This window comes from Anopheles bellator, chromosome 2 (genome assembly GCF_943735745.2).
Source record: "Anopheles bellator chromosome 2, idAnoBellAS_SP24_06.2, whole genome shotgun sequence".
NCBI classification, from domain to species: Eukaryota; Metazoa; Arthropoda; class Insecta; order Diptera; family Culicidae; genus Anopheles; species Anopheles bellator.
In genome coordinates, this window is record NC_071286.1 from 4,892,918 (window position 1) to 4,910,874 (window position 17,957).

The window sequence follows — 17,957 nt, forward strand, 5'->3', positions numbered from 1 at the left end:
CCGGATCCGAATCAAACTCGTCGTTCACTCCCTATTCGAACCGTTTGTTGTGTCCACTCAACGGAAGTGCGTGATTTATTCGTTGGGTGTTCTTCTTATAATGTTCTTACATCTCATGTGGGCCCTGCGGAGGAGAACTAGCGCGAATGATTGTTCCACAACCCCCCTTACTACTATAATGCTGATTCATGCATGTTTGATTTCCCATTCGTACTGGAACCGCCGGACGCGGTTTGAGGTCGTCGCCGTTCGGCCCCTTTGAACGCCGCGCCGTCCGCTCCGTGAACGTATCGGCTCACGAAACCGGCCAGCAGATCGGGTGAAACGGTTCGCGGATCGATGCGCCCGTAGATGAGCATCGTGCTGAGCAGTGACACGAAGATGGTGACGGCTGCACCGAGGAATGTATACCACATGTAGGACACACGGAACAACGGAAAGATGTCGCTGAAGGTGAAAAGGATTAACGACACGATAGAGGGACATACGGTAGGTCAGCCGTAAAGGCGGCTACTTACTCGGTGGTGTAAAGGCTCGTGCTGGTGGCGTTGATTAGCGATCGATCGAAGTCATAGGAACACCCATCGACTGACATCGGTTTGTGGGGGAACACGATCGTACCGGTGGCGACCCAGTACTGTGCCTTCAGGCTCAACCACGACATGAATGCCACGCCGACAATACCTCCGGTGAGGGCACACTGCAAAAACAGACCGTCCCGTTAGGTGTACCCGTGCGGTTCGTTTTGCTGTAGGTCAGCAATGTAGTCGCACTTACCCCGGAACCGACCCACGGGATGAGAATCCCGATCGTGAAGGTACCCAGCAGCGGCCCATTCGTGATGGCTTCCAGGCTCATTGTCAGCTGCAGGACGGTGCCCATCTTTTCCACCACGAACACGAGCGCGGCACAGAGTGCCCCAACGCCCACCACAACCGAGCGCATGATCCAGTTGATCGATCGCTGCGAGAGTGGTTTGCGGACGAACGGTTTCACGAAGTCCTCCAGTATGACCGCCGACATCGAGTTGAGACAGGTGGAAAGTGAACTGAGCGCCGCACTGAACACACCCGCCACGAACAGCCCCGGAAGCCCGGGCATATCCCGGAGAATGTCCATCACGAACAGTGGCAACAGTTGGTCCTTGGCGCGGGCGAGCTTCGTCGTCAGCGGATCACACTGCTGGTAGGTGGCGTAGATGAGTAGCCCACAGTAGCTGCACAGTGACATCAGCAGGCAAACGCCGAACACAAAGATCCAGAGGGCGCGGCGTCCGGCCGCAACCGACGGGAGTGACAGATACCGCTGGATCATGTTCTGGCTGACGGCATTCGTTTGCAGCCAGTACACGAAGCCACCGATCAGCTGCGACCAGAGTGTGTGCCGTGTGGTAGGATTGAAGTCGAAACTGCGAGAAAACGGATGCAAAGCGAGACTTTAGAGCCGTTACGGGTGGCCACTTGCTGGGGCACTGTGTACTTAGGCCGTTCCAAGCGTCCAGTGTCCCATGCCCTGCTGAACACGACACCCGAGCCACCGAGATCGACGGTACCCTTGACGGCCACCAGCACCAGCGCTCCGAACATGGAAAAGGTCTGCACGACGTCCGTCCACACTACGGCCTTCAGTCCACCCTAAGAGACGGGCCGAACAAAGTGGGGCGATTAGAAATACGTAAGCTTCCGCGAGGACTTCGGAACGGGCAAACGGAATTGGGGACACTCACCACACAGGTGTAGAACACGCACACGACGCACACGATTGGTGTGATGACGTGAATGTTGACGCCCGTCACTGTGGATCGCGACGCGGCACGGGTCAGGGCGACGGACAGGACAAAGGGAAACAGTTTGGAATGAATCGGAGAACGTCAAATTGATGGCTGGGATGGATTTGGATGGAACATCGATAAAAGGGGCCTTACCTTGATTGAATGCCAACGCAGGAACGTAGATAACGATCGGTAGGTAACCAATCTAGCGAGAGATGAGGATCAAAAAGGATCGTATGAGAGGCGATAGATACCAACTGTTCGTTCATGTTGCACACTTACATTCATAATGGTAAACATGATCGATCCGAACATGCGTAGCCGACGATCGAAGCGGGTCTCCAGGTACTGGCGAAATTAGTAAGAGAGGTTAACATTAAACAATCAAAGGAACACACAATCGCATGTTGCGGGTCATTAATGCGCCACGTTACGATAGGTCAAACCGATCGGAACCAACCGTCATTTAATTCCTTCAGCTTCAATTTTAAAATTAGGGAACGCTGGCGCGTTGCATCATACGAACGTAGCCTGACTCGTCTCGTCCATCATAAGTTCTGATCTCCACCGGTAGAGCATCATAAATCTTAGCCCCACATTCGACTCCGACCGGTCCGGGTGTTGTGCGGCCAGTCAAGTTAACGCGATCATCATAAAACATGACGACGAATCTCTCTCGCGCGCGCACTGTACGCGGTTTAAAACAATCAATCTAATTGAGTGTCAACTGTCGCCAACGTCCCCGCAATCTGTCGCAACAGGGAGGATTCTGATTCGGCCACTCGAAATCCGCCCGTCAACCACCACCGAAGGGAGTGCAACGAAATTACAGCAAATAGAATCGACACGCGACTCGCTCCGATCGCGCGCGGGTTCGGGTTTCGATTTTTGCACTCCGAAGGGACACACAGTGCGACGTCGGTGCGGCGACCACGGCACTACGACAGGGGCTGCCGTCTGTCCCTTTGCACACTTTCACTATTTCCGGCTTGGCACACGAACTAGTGTCGATGGTTGGCCGAAATAACAAAAACACGTTGACACGTCGCTTTACTGATGACGTGTGCTTTGGGATCGAGCGCCCCCCCCCCCTCACCGAAGGGCATGTTTCTTAGAATCTAATGTAATTCACCATTCGCCCCGCACCCCTCTGATTCCCCTTGGGGCGCTTCAAACTCCAGGGCCCGCGAGAACTTGCCCGCCTAACAAGGTTTATTCTGGTATCACCTTTGCCCGGCAAACCACTTTGCGCAAACTGCGGCAACGAAAAAGGGTATAAATTTAAATTTGATTCAATTAGATAATCATCGTCATCACTGGTCCACGGTGGCTTTTCGGTCCACTCGCCAGTTCCCGGTGCAGCGCCTGCTCCCCGCCCCACAACCTTCCGGACCGTCATGATCATGATCATTCAACCGTCTGGTTTCTGGTGAAATCTTTTTTAGGAACCGGGAAAACCCACCTCGTAGGTCGACGTGATGTTGAGCCGGTGAAAAACGGGCAGATAGATGTATCCCATCACGAGCCCCATCAGCGTCACGCCGAGCGCCACGTACACATACTGAATGCCGAACGAGTACACTTCCGTCGGAAGTCCGAGCAGCGTGATACCGGAGATGAAGCTGCCAAAGAAAATGAGCAACTTTAAGGTCCACTCGGCGTCCGGCGAACCGCGTGCCGCCCCGTGCCGCCTACCTGGCAATGAGCGAAAGCGCGATCGGGAACACGAGCATCGTGCGGCCACCCATCAGATATTCGGCCTCGGTGTTGGGCTTGCGCTGCACGAACCCAAAGTACACACCGATCAGGATGCACAGGAACAGCATCGACACGAACACCAGGTAATCGGGCCACGCGAACCGTCTCATGTGCTCAACGATATCCTCCAGCTCGGTCGCCATTGTCGTTCCGTTGCGTTACCGGAAGCGGTCGACTCACTCAAAAACCGGACCGGAGTCGTCCCACAGGACATACACACACACACGGATACACGGCCACACGGACACTTTGTTGATCTTAAACACTGGTGTGGCCTACGCCAGAGCCTACGAATACGCGAATCACCGGGCGCGCGACAGCAGCGCGCGATCCGCACGAAGAACAGCTGGCAACTGCGGGTACGATCAGTCCGCCGCCCGCGAGCGCCGTTGGACATCAAATTTATCCCCCGGTTTACTACTAAACGCGAGACCTCGACGGATTAGTGAAACGACGGGCCACCCGAACCGCATCAGCGCGTCGTCGGTATATGTGTGATCACGGCGTTAGTTGGCACACGCCGATTCCTTCGTGCGGCCACAGGACAGGACGTAGCGCCCTTCGGTCAATGAGTAGCGCATCTTCGCTGCCGGCGCGCACGTGTTTATCCGTTGGCGTCGTTGGTGTGGCGTTGCAGTGGCCGGCGCAGCCCTTGTAATCCTGTTCCAATTAGGGAGCATTAATCGTTTAGCTTTCGAATTGTTTCCGTGCGACATTTACGATGTTTATAGTGTTTCCGATCGTGCGTAGTCGAGGGGAACCGAAATCGAAGATACAGTGGATGGCGAAAATAACCTTTGTTCCTGAACATTTGAATAATATGTGAAATATTTGCTATTATTGATATTTTACATGCTTACATATTCCAAATGCAAAATTAAAGCTGAGAAACGCATGGTGAAGAATTCACACGACATTATGCTGTTTCTCAGCTTGAACTCTCGAAATATCTCGGATATTGCATGTATTTTTGACTAAAGCGAGCAAGCAATCGGCAGCAATAACCATGCGGTATGAAAATGAAGGTCGTATTCATCATATTAAAGCTTGTGCAAGAAGTCAACACCAAAATGAGTTCAAAAACGTATTCTTAATATCTCCTTCATAAACCATTTTCAATACGCCCAATATATTGGCCAAAATCGAAAATCAGAAGGTCTACAACTCCCTACCGTGCATATCATTCGACGTAGCCTATCACATATAGATAAATCTGACCTTGTTTTCAACAAATCTCTGCACCCAACCATGGACAATACAATTTTTTTAGTACAGGAATGCTTTGAAACCTCACTTATTGTGATAAAAGCTGCTTTGGAGTGATTAATTTTTGGTATGACTCAACCATCATTACAAGGAGTTGAACTTTCTTGAGTTCTAAATCATCATTAGGAAACAAATTACAACGGCATCATGTTCCAGGGAGGCATTATTTGCATGAATCTTACAAGTTGGTGACCTTACCTGGTCATGGTGACTCGAAAGCTGGCCAGAACTTGGTGAAAGCAAAAACATTCATGAATGAAGAAGTCTTATTGGTGAAGATTTCTCCGTACCACAGGATGTTATGGCAATCCACAAGCCTGAAGTAGTCATGTAGTATCTCGTGGATGATAATATGAAGGTTTTAGGTTATGAACATCTTTGTCCAGACCAGCAAACTACTGATAACATGTGGTTATTCATGAACCTTGGAGTATGCGAAAGTATCCCACTCAATTTAACAGAATTAGCTAAATTAATCAAATCAATCTGCACCAAAATAATAAATGAGGATTGTAGAAAAGACCACATAACAAAACGAGGATGTTTGGCCACAATGTCTGCGTGGAATGGTATGCATTGCGGATACGAAGGTTATTTTCGCCGAAGAGAAATTTGGCTTGTTCCAAATATGTTTGACCAAGATTTGTCTCTTGTATTAATCATCCCTAAATACAGCAAAACTGTAATTTACACATCTTATTTAATTTTTTTGATTGATATTTGATTGACTAAAGCAAATTTTTCATCCTCTTATTTCCTAACATCTTTTGTGTTCTTGAACTAAAGTTATTTTCGCCATTCACTGCATTTATTGAATTGGCGCAATTGAAGATTTCTTGCTCGTGTCAGATATTGTCACAATAACCAATCTTGGCTTTGAGCTGGCCCAAGAGGTCTACAATGTTGGTCCGACGGTGCGGGGCCTGTCCAACAATCTTTTGAAGGTCAAGGTTTGAGACAGAAATGGTGACAAAGGTATCAACCGCGATGCAAACGGCGGCGGAACACAAGGCGGTCCCAGAAGTTTAGGTGTGCCTCTCAATGGGATCTTCGCTAAGACCAGACCATTCCTTGGTGCTTTCGGTTTCTTTCAGAGTAAATGAATGAATTTATTATTATCCATCGTCCGCTGGGATGCGTTTTGCTGACGACGCTTCGTCTCCACCTGATCAGACGGTAACTTTGAATCCACGACATTCCTTTCCCGTTTTCCGTTACGCGCACCGGTGGTGGCCGACTGCATTGCTGCAACGAACATGATGGGGAAATGATTTGGCACGTCTCCAAAACATGGGATGAATGGGTTTTTTGGCAGAAAAATGTTAGACCACGTGCCGAGAGGATCGATCGATCGACCAATGATCGCCGAAAATGTTGAACGCAAAACATTACTCACCTCAAAATCGAACCGGTTAGGGCAATTGGCCCATTGCAAGGAGAGTGCTGTTTTGGTTCAGAACCAACAAAGATTATATTTTATTGTAAGTGTTTGTTACATTTGGGAACCGTTGACCGGCTTCGTCACGCTCGTTACGCGGTTGACTATGAGGCGTGACCTTTTTCCTGCATCACACGCCCAAATACTAACTGAGTAGAGTAATGTCTGCCGCAAGGATGCTACCAACTCCTGAGTGGGATACTACTCCAGTCGCCCACAAGGGGTTTTAGTACGTCACCGTGGCGTTTGACGAGCCGTGACGGGTAGCCTGCGATGGGTCGCTGCGCCGTTGGTGATGGCCTCTGGTGGCGGTGCCAGACGAGGAGGAGCTGTCGGTGACCAAACTGTCGACCGCACTCAGACTCCGTTCGTCCGTGTCGTCCTCATCCTGCAGCCTGCTTCCATTCGAGTCGATGGCGCGATTTACCGCACGAACAGCTTCCACGGCGAACATCTCGTCCTCTTCGTCCGGGAACGTACCGTTTGAGTTTAGCAGCGTCGAAGATGGTTGCGAGAGTGTCGAATTGGAATCGTCACTGTCGTAGGTGAGTTGCAGCGAAGCAAAGTCGCGCTCCGTCGAAAGCTCACTATCCTGTTGCTGCTGTTGGGTGCTGGACTGGCCGTGCTCAGTGAAAGGCGACTGATGGACGGTTTTGAACACCGTCGAACCATCGATCGACGAACCGTCCGAAGCATTCGTCCAACCGTGTCTTTGCTGGAAGGATTTGTACTGTGTCGTTTGGGGTGAAACGCTCGTCACGGTGCTACCGTTCGCGCTGACCCCCCGTGCCTGTAATTCCCTGTTTGAGTAGAAGCGGGTTGATGGTGACGGAACGTCGCTCAACGTTCGACTGCCGTAGGTGTTCGAGTTACTGGAAGGAGATCGGGTCGAGGTCGACGGCGACGACAGCAGGCTGATGCCGGCGATGGCAAGATCCTCCACATCGACTCGTCCTTCGCCGGCACGACTCTCCAACCTGCAACCGAAACGCGGGATTAGTAAAGTGGCACCTCTTGTCAGTACGTGCAGCCCCGGACGCACCGCTTGTAGTTGTGATCCACCGACCAGAGGGAGGGCAGATGTTTCGGGCGCATGGTTTTCAGGAAATGCTCGCGCCACATGCGCTCCAACTGGCTCAAGCCACCCAGCCGTTGCTTAAAGTGCTCCACCACACGCTCCCCGTGCGCACAGTACAGCTCGTTGCGAACCGACACGTCGATGTTGCTGTAAAACTGCAACACTTCCGGTGTCAGCTCCGTTACCTGTACCGCGCCCCACGGATCGTCCTGCGGTGCCGCACTTTCGCTCACCAACTGCAGCAGCCTTTGCTCCAGGTGCTGCCGCCTCTCCGGGGGTATCTGCGCCGCACTGTAGAGCAGGGCTCGGGCCGCCTTACGAATCTCGGCCATCGACTCGAGGCGTATCTCCTTGGAACCGTTCTTCTGCCCCGAAAGCGGGGCGTCGCACGCTTCCGCAAGCTCCTGCCGCAACCGCTCGTCGGTGATGTTGCTGCGCTGGTGGCAATCGGCACAGAGAAGCAGCACATCGTGCGAAACGTGTTCCTTCATTATCACTGTGCGGGAGAAACCGATTGTTTTTATTGGCCTACCGAAACCGGCTAAAATTGACCGTTACCTGGAAAATGCTTCCGATAATCGCGCGGCACAATGTTCTTGCGATTGAAGCACTCGTCCGCACCGCATACGACGCAAATGTTCTCCTTCGCCTGCTGGTAGTACTTGCCGGCTTCGTCGACCGCGCGCCCCGACGGTTCGAAGCGCAGCCGTACGGTGTACGGGTCGAAGCCCATCACGTCACCCAGCTCTCGCTGCACGTACCATTCCGCTTTGCGACGGTCGCACGTGCACAGCAGCTCACCGTCCGGCGCCTCCAGCAGACAGTTGTGGTACAGTGGCTTCGTTCGCGTCGAATAGTTCCGTTTGGCCGCTTTCTGCTGACTGTGAGGGTAAGGTAAGGAAGAAGAAAAGAAAGCCGTCAGCCGTATGACCGTTTTGAGATGCGCTAGCTTGCCGCGCCGCCGACACTTACGGTTGTGGGTTGAGACAGTTCTTTGCCTTCGTCTTGGAACTGCCGGACTTCGCTTTGCGACTGTTGTACGGCTGATCCATGAAGCAGTCCATCTCTTCCAGCACCTGACCGAGCACCACTTTACGGCTCGTCCAGGGGTAGCTAAAATGAGCAACAGTGGCCGTGCCGTGAGTTTCACTACATGCTACGGAGCACACCAAGAGACAAAACTCACTGTGGCACCAGTTTGTAGGCAAATTTTTTGAACAATTCCACCGCTACGTGGGCATCACTGGCGGCGTACTTAATTTGCCGGTCGGACAGCTCGGGTGCCTCCCAGTCGGAGCAACGAATTTTCCAATGTTTGTCGAGCGTCAATCCGAGCACCTCGTTCGCCAATCGTGCAATACCGAACGGTTCCAGGCCGGCCCGTTCGGCCATGAAGCGCAAATCCAACGTGCTCTCTACCTTTAGCATGTAGTCCTCGCGGAGCAACCGCGCATCGTCGTACGGCGACACTCCGACCTTGACGATGTTGTCGTCGTTCAGCAGATCGTACAGTTCCTGGGGCAGTTTGCTGATCGCGCACAGCCGTATCAGCGCGCAGAGCCCTCGGTGAGAGGCCAGCTGCAGCATAGCAACCGGGCGTCGCTTGCCCTGATTGTTCACCCACTCGCAGTCGAACCCTAGCACGTTGTACTCCTGACAGTGTCTGGGAATGGCGAGAGCGGACACACAATCGTGTTAGAGGACGACCGAAGCATGCGGAAGCGGACACCCGCGGGCAACTTACTTGTGCAGCGTACTCACGATCAATCGGCAGTCGTCGGCCGTATTGACGATGTGGACCTGCTGTCCGCGCAACGGATCTCGCTGGTTCAGTCCCTTCAGGCGGCTCATGATGCCTTTTCGGTAGCGCGACAGGACGTAGATTACACCGACACCGACTGCGGCGAGGACAGCAGTAGAGACCACGGTCTTTTCACGCTCGGTCAACATTTATGAGCATCGGTCAGCGGACCGCCAACTGTCCCAACATGAAGCCAACGTTCGTTCCGTGCGCTCCACTGTGCGGCGGGGTTCCTTCTGCACCGATGTGCTGCTTTACCGGAAACGCGAATGGAAGCGGAGGCCAAACCGGAGACGTGACGGTGGCCACGCGGGGCACGAATGTTCCGTTCCGTGCCAGAACAGAAGCACCGACGGGGGAAGAGAAAAAGAAAAGTCTTGCAGGTCGCACACCGAACAGGACCTGCGGAAGGTGGTTCCGTGTGTAGAAATACTAGAGCCAAAGTTATGCGCGGTCCTTCGATGAAAGATTCGATGATCCGTTCCGAGGGTCTCCGTGTTTTGACGCATGGAACGTCGCTGGTGTCAGTGCTGACCCGCCCCGACGCAATCTACGCCACTGACGTTTGTGCGTTCGGAATGGACCGTTTATAATTGAAACACGTTTTATTTTCGGTTTTGTTATTGTATTTGTTAATGTGGTTTATTATTTTATGTTTTGAATAAAATTATGCCGCGCATTAAAGTGATAAAAACCATTTTCGAACGTCTTTTTACTTTAAGTACAGTCAATTGTTAGCCGTGAAAAGTATAGTTAGTCGGGAATGGTAGATCCAAGAAATCGGTCATTACCTCAAGAGCAGTGGATAGGACCGTTGAGTCTGTTATCGTTAAGTGGCTGAAATGATATCATAATGATAGTAAGGCAAAGTTTTTGAAAACGACTCCTTCTTAGACTTACCGGGGGAACAGGAGGCGAACCATTTCTTTACACACTAGGACACCAATGTACGCGTCATCGGCTGCGTATCTTATTTGCTCTTCGGAAAGATTCGCTCTATCCCAATCGGAATTTCGAAGACACCAGTCCTTGTCCATTGTTATATTTAGAGTTTCTTTCGCTAATCCGGCCAGACTTCGTTGTGTGAGGCCGATCCGTGCGGCCAGGAAACGCAAATCATAAAAGCTTTTAACCACGAGACCGTAGTCTTCGCGAAGTTTCAACGCGTCGTCAGAAGCCGCTACCCCCACTTTAACGATACTTCTGTCCATCAGCAGTTTCCGTAACTCCCAGGGTAAGTTACTGATTTTGCGTAGACGAATAACTGCACAAAACCCGTGGTGGGAGGCTAGCTGCAAAATAGATACCGGTTGCCGCTGGCCCTGAAGTGTCACCCATTCGCAATCGAATCCCAGCACATTATAATCTTCGCAATCTCTGTAGAATCAATATCAGAGGACGATAGAAACAGGTGATTACAATTAATGAAGCGAAAACTATCCCCACAGAACCAACACTCACTGGTACAGCCTGTTGACGATTTGCCGGCAACTTTCGGTCGTACTGACCACACGTATTTCTTGTCCCCGCAAAAGAGCTGTGCGATTGGAGGCCGACGGACCAGCTGAGAAATCGGCAAGCCGATTGGTCCTACTCTGGGAGCTTTGACTTTGTTCTTGTTGCTCACTGGAACTACTTTGCATAAGACGCGATAAGCCATACGCTACGCTGACCACGCCCGCAGCAGCAATGGCTGCGGTGGTCCAAAAGTTTGATTCACGTTCTTCCCCCATGGTAATTAAAAGAAAAGTGCGGAGTTTTCTTCGATGGTTTGCACAATCAACGATGGATACAACGGTCGTTATATGAAGAAATCAGAACTCGAAACCGTTAATTTCCACTTCACAAATTTACGATATTCATTAGACGTGGTGCAACTCAAGAGTGTAACAAGAGTGCAGCAAACATTGCAGTTTCCAATACTTATAGGCTCACTTTGCAATCTGTTATCAGTCAATCTGTTATCAGTTAATCTGCAATAGTTTACCTTATCCGCCAAAAAGATAAGCAGTGCAAGTGCAACAAGTAATGCAGCAAATACTGGGTTCTTCCATAAGTTTTGCGTTTCAATAGCAGACGCCGCTCTTCAAATCATTCGCTACAATTAAGTCGTTTAGTAGCGACAATCAAGTATGTAGTATCTTCATTTCATTCAATATCGACGTGTTGCCGTATTTTTTACAAGTTCTGATTTGAAGTGTAAATTTTCCAAATGGAGCTTTTTCTGTACGCCAGGAATAACATTTCGTTTGAATCTATTAAAAATTGTGGTTTTTATTTTGGAATAATTAAGGCGCTTCGTAAATCCGACATTCAGCGCACTGCCGGCGAAAACGTTCACAGTTGACAGCGAAATCCTGCTTGCTGTCAGTTTTCTGAGCGTTCTTCGCCGGCGGCTACAACCCTGACCGTGCAAGCTGTCACCGTGTGTCAGGCTCTTTTCTTCGCAAGTTTTCGTTCGAATCGGACGCCATTACAGAATGGGTAAACCACGTGGAATTCGTACCGCTCGCAAGCACATCCGACACCGACGCGATCAGCGCTGGGCAGACAAGGATTACAAGAAGGCCCACTTGGGAACGCGCTGGAAGTCCAACCCGTTCGCTGGAGCGTCACACGCCAAGGGAATCGTGCTGGAAAAAGTGGGTGTCGAGGCCAAGCAGCCCAACTCTGCCATCCGCAAGTGCGTCCGTGTGCAGCTGATTAAGAACGGCAAAAAGATCACCGCGTTCGTGCCGCGGGATGGTTGCCTCAACTACATCGAGGAGAACGACGAGGTGCTGGTTGCCGGTTTCGGTCGTAAGGGTCACGCCGTCGGTGACATTCCCGGTGTCCGCTTCAAGGTGGTGAAGGTGGCCAACGTTTCGTTGCTGGCTCTGTACAAGGAGAAGAAGGAACGTCCCCGGTCGTAAGCGCGATCGAAAGTGCTTCGCAACGCGCAACGGTGTCCTGGCGTTTTCGAACCGAACCACCAGGATGAGGTTGGAGTGAAAAATGTGAAACGAGTGGGAAATGGACGCATTAAAGCGTGACACATCAGAAGGAAGAAATACAAGTTTGCCCGGAAGGATCTTGTACCACCCATAAACGGATTTTGTGTAATTATTGTCGTGTGCTGCGAGCACGTTGAGAAAATTGGTTTTGTTTTAGGTACTTCGTCTGGAAAATGGTTTACAGCCAGTGGCAGGTCAACGTTGCTGCTATATTCACCGATGTCAACACGGATAATCTACAAAAAATCATCTACATACATTGCAACGATGACCACGATTGCTGAGAATGCGCTACGATTTGCGCCGGAAAATAGGTGCCAATGCCCCTGACCGTCAATGGATAGTCAACTGTTCCGATCATTGCACAGAGATCCTTATTTTGGGCATTTTATTCCAGGGTAAACAGCGTCTAATCAATGCGTTTCTTTCAACCTTCTGTGTTTATTAGACTAGACCCAATTTCACCTTTTTTGTTACCGAAAGGGTCAATTGTGTTGATGCACAGTATGTTTACATTTTGCTATTGTTTGTAAATGAATAACCTAATTATGTCGCCTTGTGGGGTTCCGTCTGCGGAACATAGGGCCGCGTAAATGAATAACCCCGGGTTGGAATTGGAAGTGTCTGTCTCCAAAATGGGGTGCAAACCGGCTATTGGTTCAGTTTTGCGTTTAACTGATGCGCCCCAAACATCTTGAAATTGTAATTTTCATGTTAAATAAAGTGTTATCGGAACAAGTGTCGATAGTTGACTAATTACATAATTATAATTTATTGTTTTTGGAATATTTTTCGTCACTCGCAATTTCGTATCAGTAATTTCAATACATATTCGTTTTGTAGTAAAAGTTTTTGTTTAACTCTGCTCGCTGACTGGTGTAGCTTGCAACTGATGTTCGTGTAAATTGCTTTCTTGAATAAACATAATCGCAGCGCAAACGTCAAGCTTACGCTGACATTTCGCGGAACTCAGTGAGATTTGATGAGGTGTCAAAAAGCGGTCGGTCGTTTTCTCGTTTTTCCCGTGTTGAGTGATACGTGTTTGGTTGGCTAATTGCTGCCCGAACGGCAGTAGTAATTTGCCCAGCCGCCCAGAAAGTTATCAGCGAGCCAGTCCGGTCGAGCCTTCGCCAGTGTTCCGGATTTTGTGTAAGCAAACCCGGAGGAGTTTTTTGCCCAACTAAATAGGGACTTTCGTGCGTTGGGAGTTGCCTTTTTCCGATTCTAACTGAACCCGCCAGAAGATCTCTCGCCCGTGTCGCAAACGCTATTTGTTAGCGCTCAGACACACTTTGTACCACGTCGGCACACGCTCTTTCAAGGTGTACCGATAAGAGCCAGACACACGAGATGACGGGAGTTGCTACCCAATGACGACGTAGTGAAAGTATCGGCGGACCAGCAACGCACATTTCGGGCACTTTCTTTCACTTGCATTAATTTTTCGTTGGCGAAACTTATATGGTACCGTGTCTTTGTTGCTTACAGAATTTGCCGTCGCCTGCTTTTGCAACGCACCTGCCAAACAAACCACCACGGACCGGAGAGAGGTAAGCATAAATCGCAGGGCTTTGCAACGAGGCCAAAAGACATGCAGCATAAATTTCGCATTTCCTTGTGTTGGCAGACGCTTTTCTCTTTGCTCGCCGAGTGAAACACGCACAACAGAACCCCCACAAACCTACAGAGAAATGGCTCCCAAGCAGCGAATCAAGCTCGCCAACGAGAAGGCCAGCAAGAACATCACGATGCGGGGCAATGTGCCCAAATCGACGAAAACTGCTGAGGAGAAGTACCCGGTCGGCCCGTGGCTGCTGGCACTGTTCATCTTCGTCGTGTGCGGCTCGGCGATATTCCAGATTATTCAGTCGATCCGCATAGCGTAAGGAACCGTGCGAAGGACAACGAGAGGAGAAGGAACCAACCAACCAGCCAGCAGAGCTCACTGCAACGTAATTTTGCATCCTTTTCCCCACTTCCACTATCGATATGGCCCTTACTTTTTTGCACTTTTTGCTTTTACGTCCGCCGGATGCATAACGGGGGAACCCCTAGGTAGGATTCGTTTTGCTCTTGGCGCATCAGAGCTCGACGACCGCGCCCGATGATTCTGAATGTTGTTTGTTTTTTATTCCATTGTTTAGTGTTGATTCCATGTAAAGTCCCCCGTCTAAGCACCACGGCAATACTGTGACTATCATTAGAGCGTCCCATGCACTGACTGAAGTTTGGAAATTTCAGTTTTTGTCACTCACGATTGTTCCGTCGCGTTAGTTAGGTTGTGAAACGTTGGGTTTTTATTTCCCGTTTCCACTGGACAGTGCCGGATACCGAATGCCTTGCCGCGAGAGGCAGCAAATGAGAGAATCTTTATCTTTACAGATAAACGTGAAAAACTCCTCAAACTCCTTTCCACACGTCGGAAACTAACATACGTACATTACTCGCGCAAATAGATTGGGAGACGAAGTTTGAGGGAAGTTTAAACACCACGGCAGGATTCGGTCCCATCAGGAACCCGTTAAATCAACAAACAAAAAAACATGTATAAAACCTAACACAAAACCTCCTTCTCACTCAGCTTGGTTGCGGTGTTTGGTTCTCTTTTGAACGACACCCAGCCTAATCCGCTTCTTGACCAACCGTGTATCCGCCTTGTGCCGTCGCCAAATAGCCGGCAATATCAAGTATAGCGCATGGAAGACACCCTTACAACACTCAGACTCACTTTTCGTACACTTTCGATACCGCAGCTTTCGCGAGACGCGCGAGACAAAATTGCACGAAAGTTGGCGGTATTATACATTAAGAGAAAAACCTGGAAAAAGTCGACAAAACTAATTTGGTGAACATTATATACTATCAATGTAAAACTGATGATACTTTCGTGCCCTTTCTTCGTATCCGAAATGCCATTCGGCGGCGGGGCTAACAGGGTCAGATTTTCGGCTCGCAAACATCGGTTTCCATCATCGCCGTGTTTTCTTCAATAAATTGCGTCTCCGTTCCCGTCTCTTATCGTCCAGTTTAACTCCTCTTAAGACGCAGTACAATCAAACTCCGTGTATCGCACGGATCGCATCCCCGGCAGCGCGGTGACATTGAAATGATTCGCACGCCCGCGGGCTACCTGCGCAGTTGGTATTTGGCAAAGCCGCTGCCGTGTTATTTATTATTTACCTTGTGGTGATGAATTTTGTCGATTGTTGCGGACGGCGTCGGATTGAATTGACGAAAATGGTCGTCGAGAAAATGGTGATGATATTGTTTGTTTTTAAATCGCATAGCCAGTATCAGTGTGTTATCAGTTGCCAAGTGCCAACACGCACAAAGGTTATTGGCTTGCAGATGCAGTTTCGCGTTAGCCACGCGGGAGGCCGGGGTTCGATTCCCCGTCGGGGAGGAATAATTTTTTAACTTTTTTTTTCATGTTTCCACATTTTTGCGCCATTTTTCGTTTGATTGTTCAAATGTAAAAGGAAGTAGTTTTCCATAATCATGTACATTAATGAATGATCAGTTGTTACCAGTCCGTATTAAAGCACTTGCTCTCTCAGCGACGGCTATTACGACCGAGTTGGGTGTTCCGGACACGGGCGACGGAAATACACTCGCATCAACGACGCGCAGCCTTTTCACCCCGTTGACCCTGAGACACCATAAAAACGGGGTGGTCTTTAAACGGAGGTTTCCGAAGAATATTGCTTCAAACAGTAGTGCACTCACCGTAGCTGATTGTCCACGACCGCCTCCGAAGAGCGCCCAATGGCAGCCGTTCCTCCCGGGTGGTGTCCCGTGAGGGCAGACGTCCTCAAAATACATTCCAGATACCGATCCGAGGGTGCCAATCCGGAATCGCTTTCCGGGGGGCCAAAGTTGGCGCACCGCTTGATACGCGGCCAGTGCAGCTGTGCCCCAATCTTGCGGAACGCGTCCGTGGCAACGGTCCGGGCAGCGAGACGGATCGCTTCCATCATACACTCGATGTCGGCGCGATCCTTCAGATAATTCGGATTGAAGAACGGATCACTGGTGATGTGACGATCGCGCAGAAAGATCGCCCCCCGGCTCCGTGGCTGGTGGCAGGTGCTCAGAAACAGGAACCCTTCCTGGCTGGCGTTGCGGTAAAACGGAAAAAAGGCCCGGAACGTTTCCTGCTTCATGTTGGACACGTGGCGCAGTGCCTGCTCATCGACGCTGCCCATACCGAACAGGATCACTCCATGGCGGCCACCACGCTGTCCACCGATGCCCGCGATGGCCGTCGTGGCTAAGACACCTTTACCGTGGCGCAGATATTGTACGATTGACTCGACCGACAGAATTTTGTCCACCGTCACGCTCGCGGTCACATTGATCGTCACAAACAGTGGCAGGTTCAGATGGTCGAAATAGTTGTGACCAACGGACGGCGAATCATGCACCACTCCGATCCCGTGCCGTTGAAGCTCCAGTTTTGGTCCGATGCCGGACAGCTTAAGAAGCTGCGGTGTTTGCAGGGCACCGGCACTAAGGATGACTTCACGCCGCACACTGACCACAACCGGGCGCGGCACCTCTGATCCGCTCGTTTGCAACACTAGGCCCTTGGTTTCCTTGGTCGTCTCGTCGAACAGTACCTTGGCAGCGGTGGTCGACGTGAGAATGGTTAGATTCGGACGTCCAAAGGCGGTCCGCAGGTGGGCGTGATAGCTGCTCCAACGGATGCCATTACGAATCGTGTATCTGGCCGGTTCGAACACGTAATCCTTGCCGAGCTCAGCCGGTGCTTCGGTAAACACCTTCGCCAGGAGTGACTCCTGGAGGTTCACTTCCCTCACGTGTAGGGCCGCATCGCCTGTCCGGGGATTGCGCTGCGCTTGTTTTTGCTGGCAAAACGCTATCGAGACACCACCATCGTCGCTCTCTGGCAGTAACGAAGTGTAATGCTGTTTAAGCTGCGTAGGGAACATACAAAAAAACGGTTGGACACCGTTACGTTACGGATTAAGAAATCACTCACCTCGTACAGCTCATCCGACGTTCGGTCCCGCATACACTCATTCATACCGTCCTGGGTAGGCCCGTTCTGCTCAGCTTGTCGCCATTGCCACAACTGGTCCAGATACGGCTTCATTGCTTGCCAGCTCCAATCGATGGCTCCCAGCTGCTCCCATCGATCGAAATCGCTCGGTATACCAGTAGAGTGTAGCATGTAGTTCAGCTGCCCCGATCCGCCCAATCCTTTGCCACGCGGCAATAGTTGTTGCTAGAAGCACAAACGGACCATAACTGCCCGGACCGTAACACGTTGACCCAGTGTCTCACCTGGTCCCCTAAACCGTGTGAGGAGTACTTTTGTGGTGTGGTCCGGAAAGACCAATCATACTTGGTCCCTTGCATAGCGGTACTCATGATCGGGACGATCGAAGCGGCCCCAAATGTACCGCCGGCTTCGACGAGCAGCACGGATACGTTGGGATCGCTGGACAAGCGATTGGCTAGCACGCAACCGGCAGTTCCGGCGCCAACTGGTTAACGATGGAGTCAAATTAACCGGCGGAGCTGCCTCGCAATCCGATCTGCACTCACCGATAATGTAATCAAACGATAGGCCCTCGATTAGCCGCGGATCACGTATTTGATTCGGAATGAGCTCTACACCCAGCCACAGCCAAAGGATGAGCAACACCGCGCAGCACACGGTGGCCACAAGCGTGACGGTGAGGAAGAGCTTCCTCAAGCAGCCCATCGTGTGTGCGTCAAGCTGCTGACCTGAAACGAATTCAACGGCAAACTGAACACCTCACGCTAACGAACGAGCTTCGAAACGGCAGGGAACGCGTTCGGGAGTAATCCTATTAAAGGCGGGT

General features: G+C 50.8%; 5 protein-coding genes across 5 annotated transcripts; 2 read left to right on the top strand and 3 right to left on the bottom strand.

Annotated features, from left to right (window-relative positions):
* Window positions 1–61: 61 nt before the first annotated feature.
* On the bottom strand, window positions 62–3,849 carry LOC131209459 (sodium-coupled monocarboxylate transporter 1). The gene is made up of 9 exons (XM_058202536.1): window positions 3,467–3,849; window positions 3,234–3,393; window positions 2,054–2,119; window positions 1,925–1,976; window positions 1,727–1,794; window positions 1,480–1,634; window positions 778–1,408; window positions 519–700; window positions 62–447 (listed from the first exon to the last, which is right to left on the bottom strand). The coding sequence occupies exons 1-9, from the start codon at window positions 3,670–3,672 to the stop codon at window positions 174–176; spliced, it is 1,794 nt and encodes a 597-aa protein (XP_058058519.1). The 5' UTR covers window positions 3,673–3,849; the 3' UTR covers window positions 62–173.
* A 2,454-nt stretch (window positions 3,850–6,303) lies between these two features.
* LOC131209298 (exonuclease 3'-5' domain-containing protein 2) lies at window positions 6,304–9,567 on the bottom strand. Its single transcript, XM_058202333.1, has 6 exons — window positions 9,056–9,567; window positions 8,498–8,974; window positions 8,284–8,424; window positions 7,870–8,192; window positions 7,276–7,807; window positions 6,304–7,210 (listed from the first exon to the last, which is right to left on the bottom strand). Exons 1-6 carry the CDS (start codon window positions 9,259–9,261, stop codon window positions 6,460–6,462), a joined length of 2,430 nt encoding a protein of 809 aa, XP_058058316.1. The 5' UTR covers window positions 9,262–9,567; the 3' UTR covers window positions 6,304–6,459.
* Window positions 9,568–11,540: 1,973 nt separating this feature from the next.
* On the top strand, window positions 11,541–12,200 carry LOC131212662 (small ribosomal subunit protein uS12). Its single transcript, XM_058206606.1, has one exon. The coding sequence runs from the start codon at window positions 11,593–11,595 to the stop codon at window positions 12,022–12,024; it is 432 nt and encodes a 143-aa protein (XP_058062589.1). The 5' UTR covers window positions 11,541–11,592; the 3' UTR covers window positions 12,025–12,200.
* A 906-nt stretch (window positions 12,201–13,106) lies between these two features.
* LOC131208845 (stress-associated endoplasmic reticulum protein 2) lies at window positions 13,107–14,972 on the top strand. The gene is made up of 3 exons (XM_058201754.1): window positions 13,107–13,254; window positions 13,594–13,655; window positions 13,733–14,972. The coding sequence occupies exon 3, from the start codon at window positions 13,797–13,799 to the stop codon at window positions 13,989–13,991; it is 195 nt and encodes a 64-aa protein (XP_058057737.1). The 5' UTR covers window positions 13,107–13,254; window positions 13,594–13,655; window positions 13,733–13,796; the 3' UTR covers window positions 13,992–14,972.
* Window positions 14,973–15,300: 328 nt separating this feature from the next.
* On the bottom strand, window positions 15,301–17,845 carry LOC131212228 (neither inactivation nor afterpotential protein G). The gene is made up of 5 exons (XM_058206010.1): window positions 17,677–17,845; window positions 17,413–17,615; window positions 17,108–17,353; window positions 15,832–17,042; window positions 15,301–15,754 (listed from the first exon to the last, which is right to left on the bottom strand). Exons 1-5 carry the CDS (start codon window positions 17,834–17,836, stop codon window positions 15,622–15,624), a joined length of 1,953 nt encoding a protein of 650 aa, XP_058061993.1. The 5' UTR covers window positions 17,837–17,845; the 3' UTR covers window positions 15,301–15,621.
* Window positions 17,846–17,957: the final 112 nt, after the last annotated feature.

Bases quoted from the DNA above. Each gene is read 5' to 3' on its own strand.
- LOC131209459 (XM_058202536.1), bottom strand. From the start codon at position 3,672: ATGGCGACCGAGCTGGAGGATATCGTTGAGCACATGAGACGGTTCGCG. The intron at 2,120-3,233 runs GTGGGTTTTCCC...TAATTTCGCCAG, and splicing joins ACATCACGTCGACCTACGAG to TACCTGGAGACCCGCTTCGA. The intron at 701-777 runs GTAAGTGCGACT...CTGTTTTTGCAG, and splicing joins TCCCGTGGGTCGGTTCCGGG to TGTGCCCTCACCGGAGGTAT.
- LOC131209298 (XM_058202333.1), bottom strand. From the start codon at position 9,261: ATGTTGACCGAGCGTGAAAAGACCGTGGTCTCTACTGCTGTCCTCGCC. The intron at 8,975-9,055 runs GTAAGTTGCCCG...CGCCATTCCCAG, and splicing joins ATCGTGAGTACGCTGCACAA to ACACTGTCAGGAGTACAACG. The intron at 8,425-8,497 runs GTGAGTTTTGTC...TGCTCATTTTAG, and splicing joins GCCTACAAACTGGTGCCACA to CTACCCCTGGACGAGCCGTA.
- LOC131212662 (XM_058206606.1), top strand. From the start codon at position 11,593: ATGGGTAAACCACGTGGAATTCGTACCGCTCGCAAGCACATCCGACAC.
- LOC131208845 (XM_058201754.1), top strand. From the start codon at position 13,797: ATGGCTCCCAAGCAGCGAATCAAGCTCGCCAACGAGAAGGCCAGCAAG.
- LOC131212228 (XM_058206010.1), bottom strand. From the start codon at position 17,836: ATGGGCTGCTTGAGGAAGCTCTTCCTCACCGTCACGCTTGTGGCCACC. The intron at 17,043-17,107 runs GTGAGTGATTTC...TTCCCTACGCAG, and splicing joins CGTCGGATGAGCTGTACGAG to CTTAAACAGCATTACACTTC. The intron at 15,755-15,831 runs GTGAGTGCACTA...ATGGTGTCTCAG, and splicing joins GTCGTGGACAATCAGCTACG to GGTCAACGGGGTGAAAAGGC.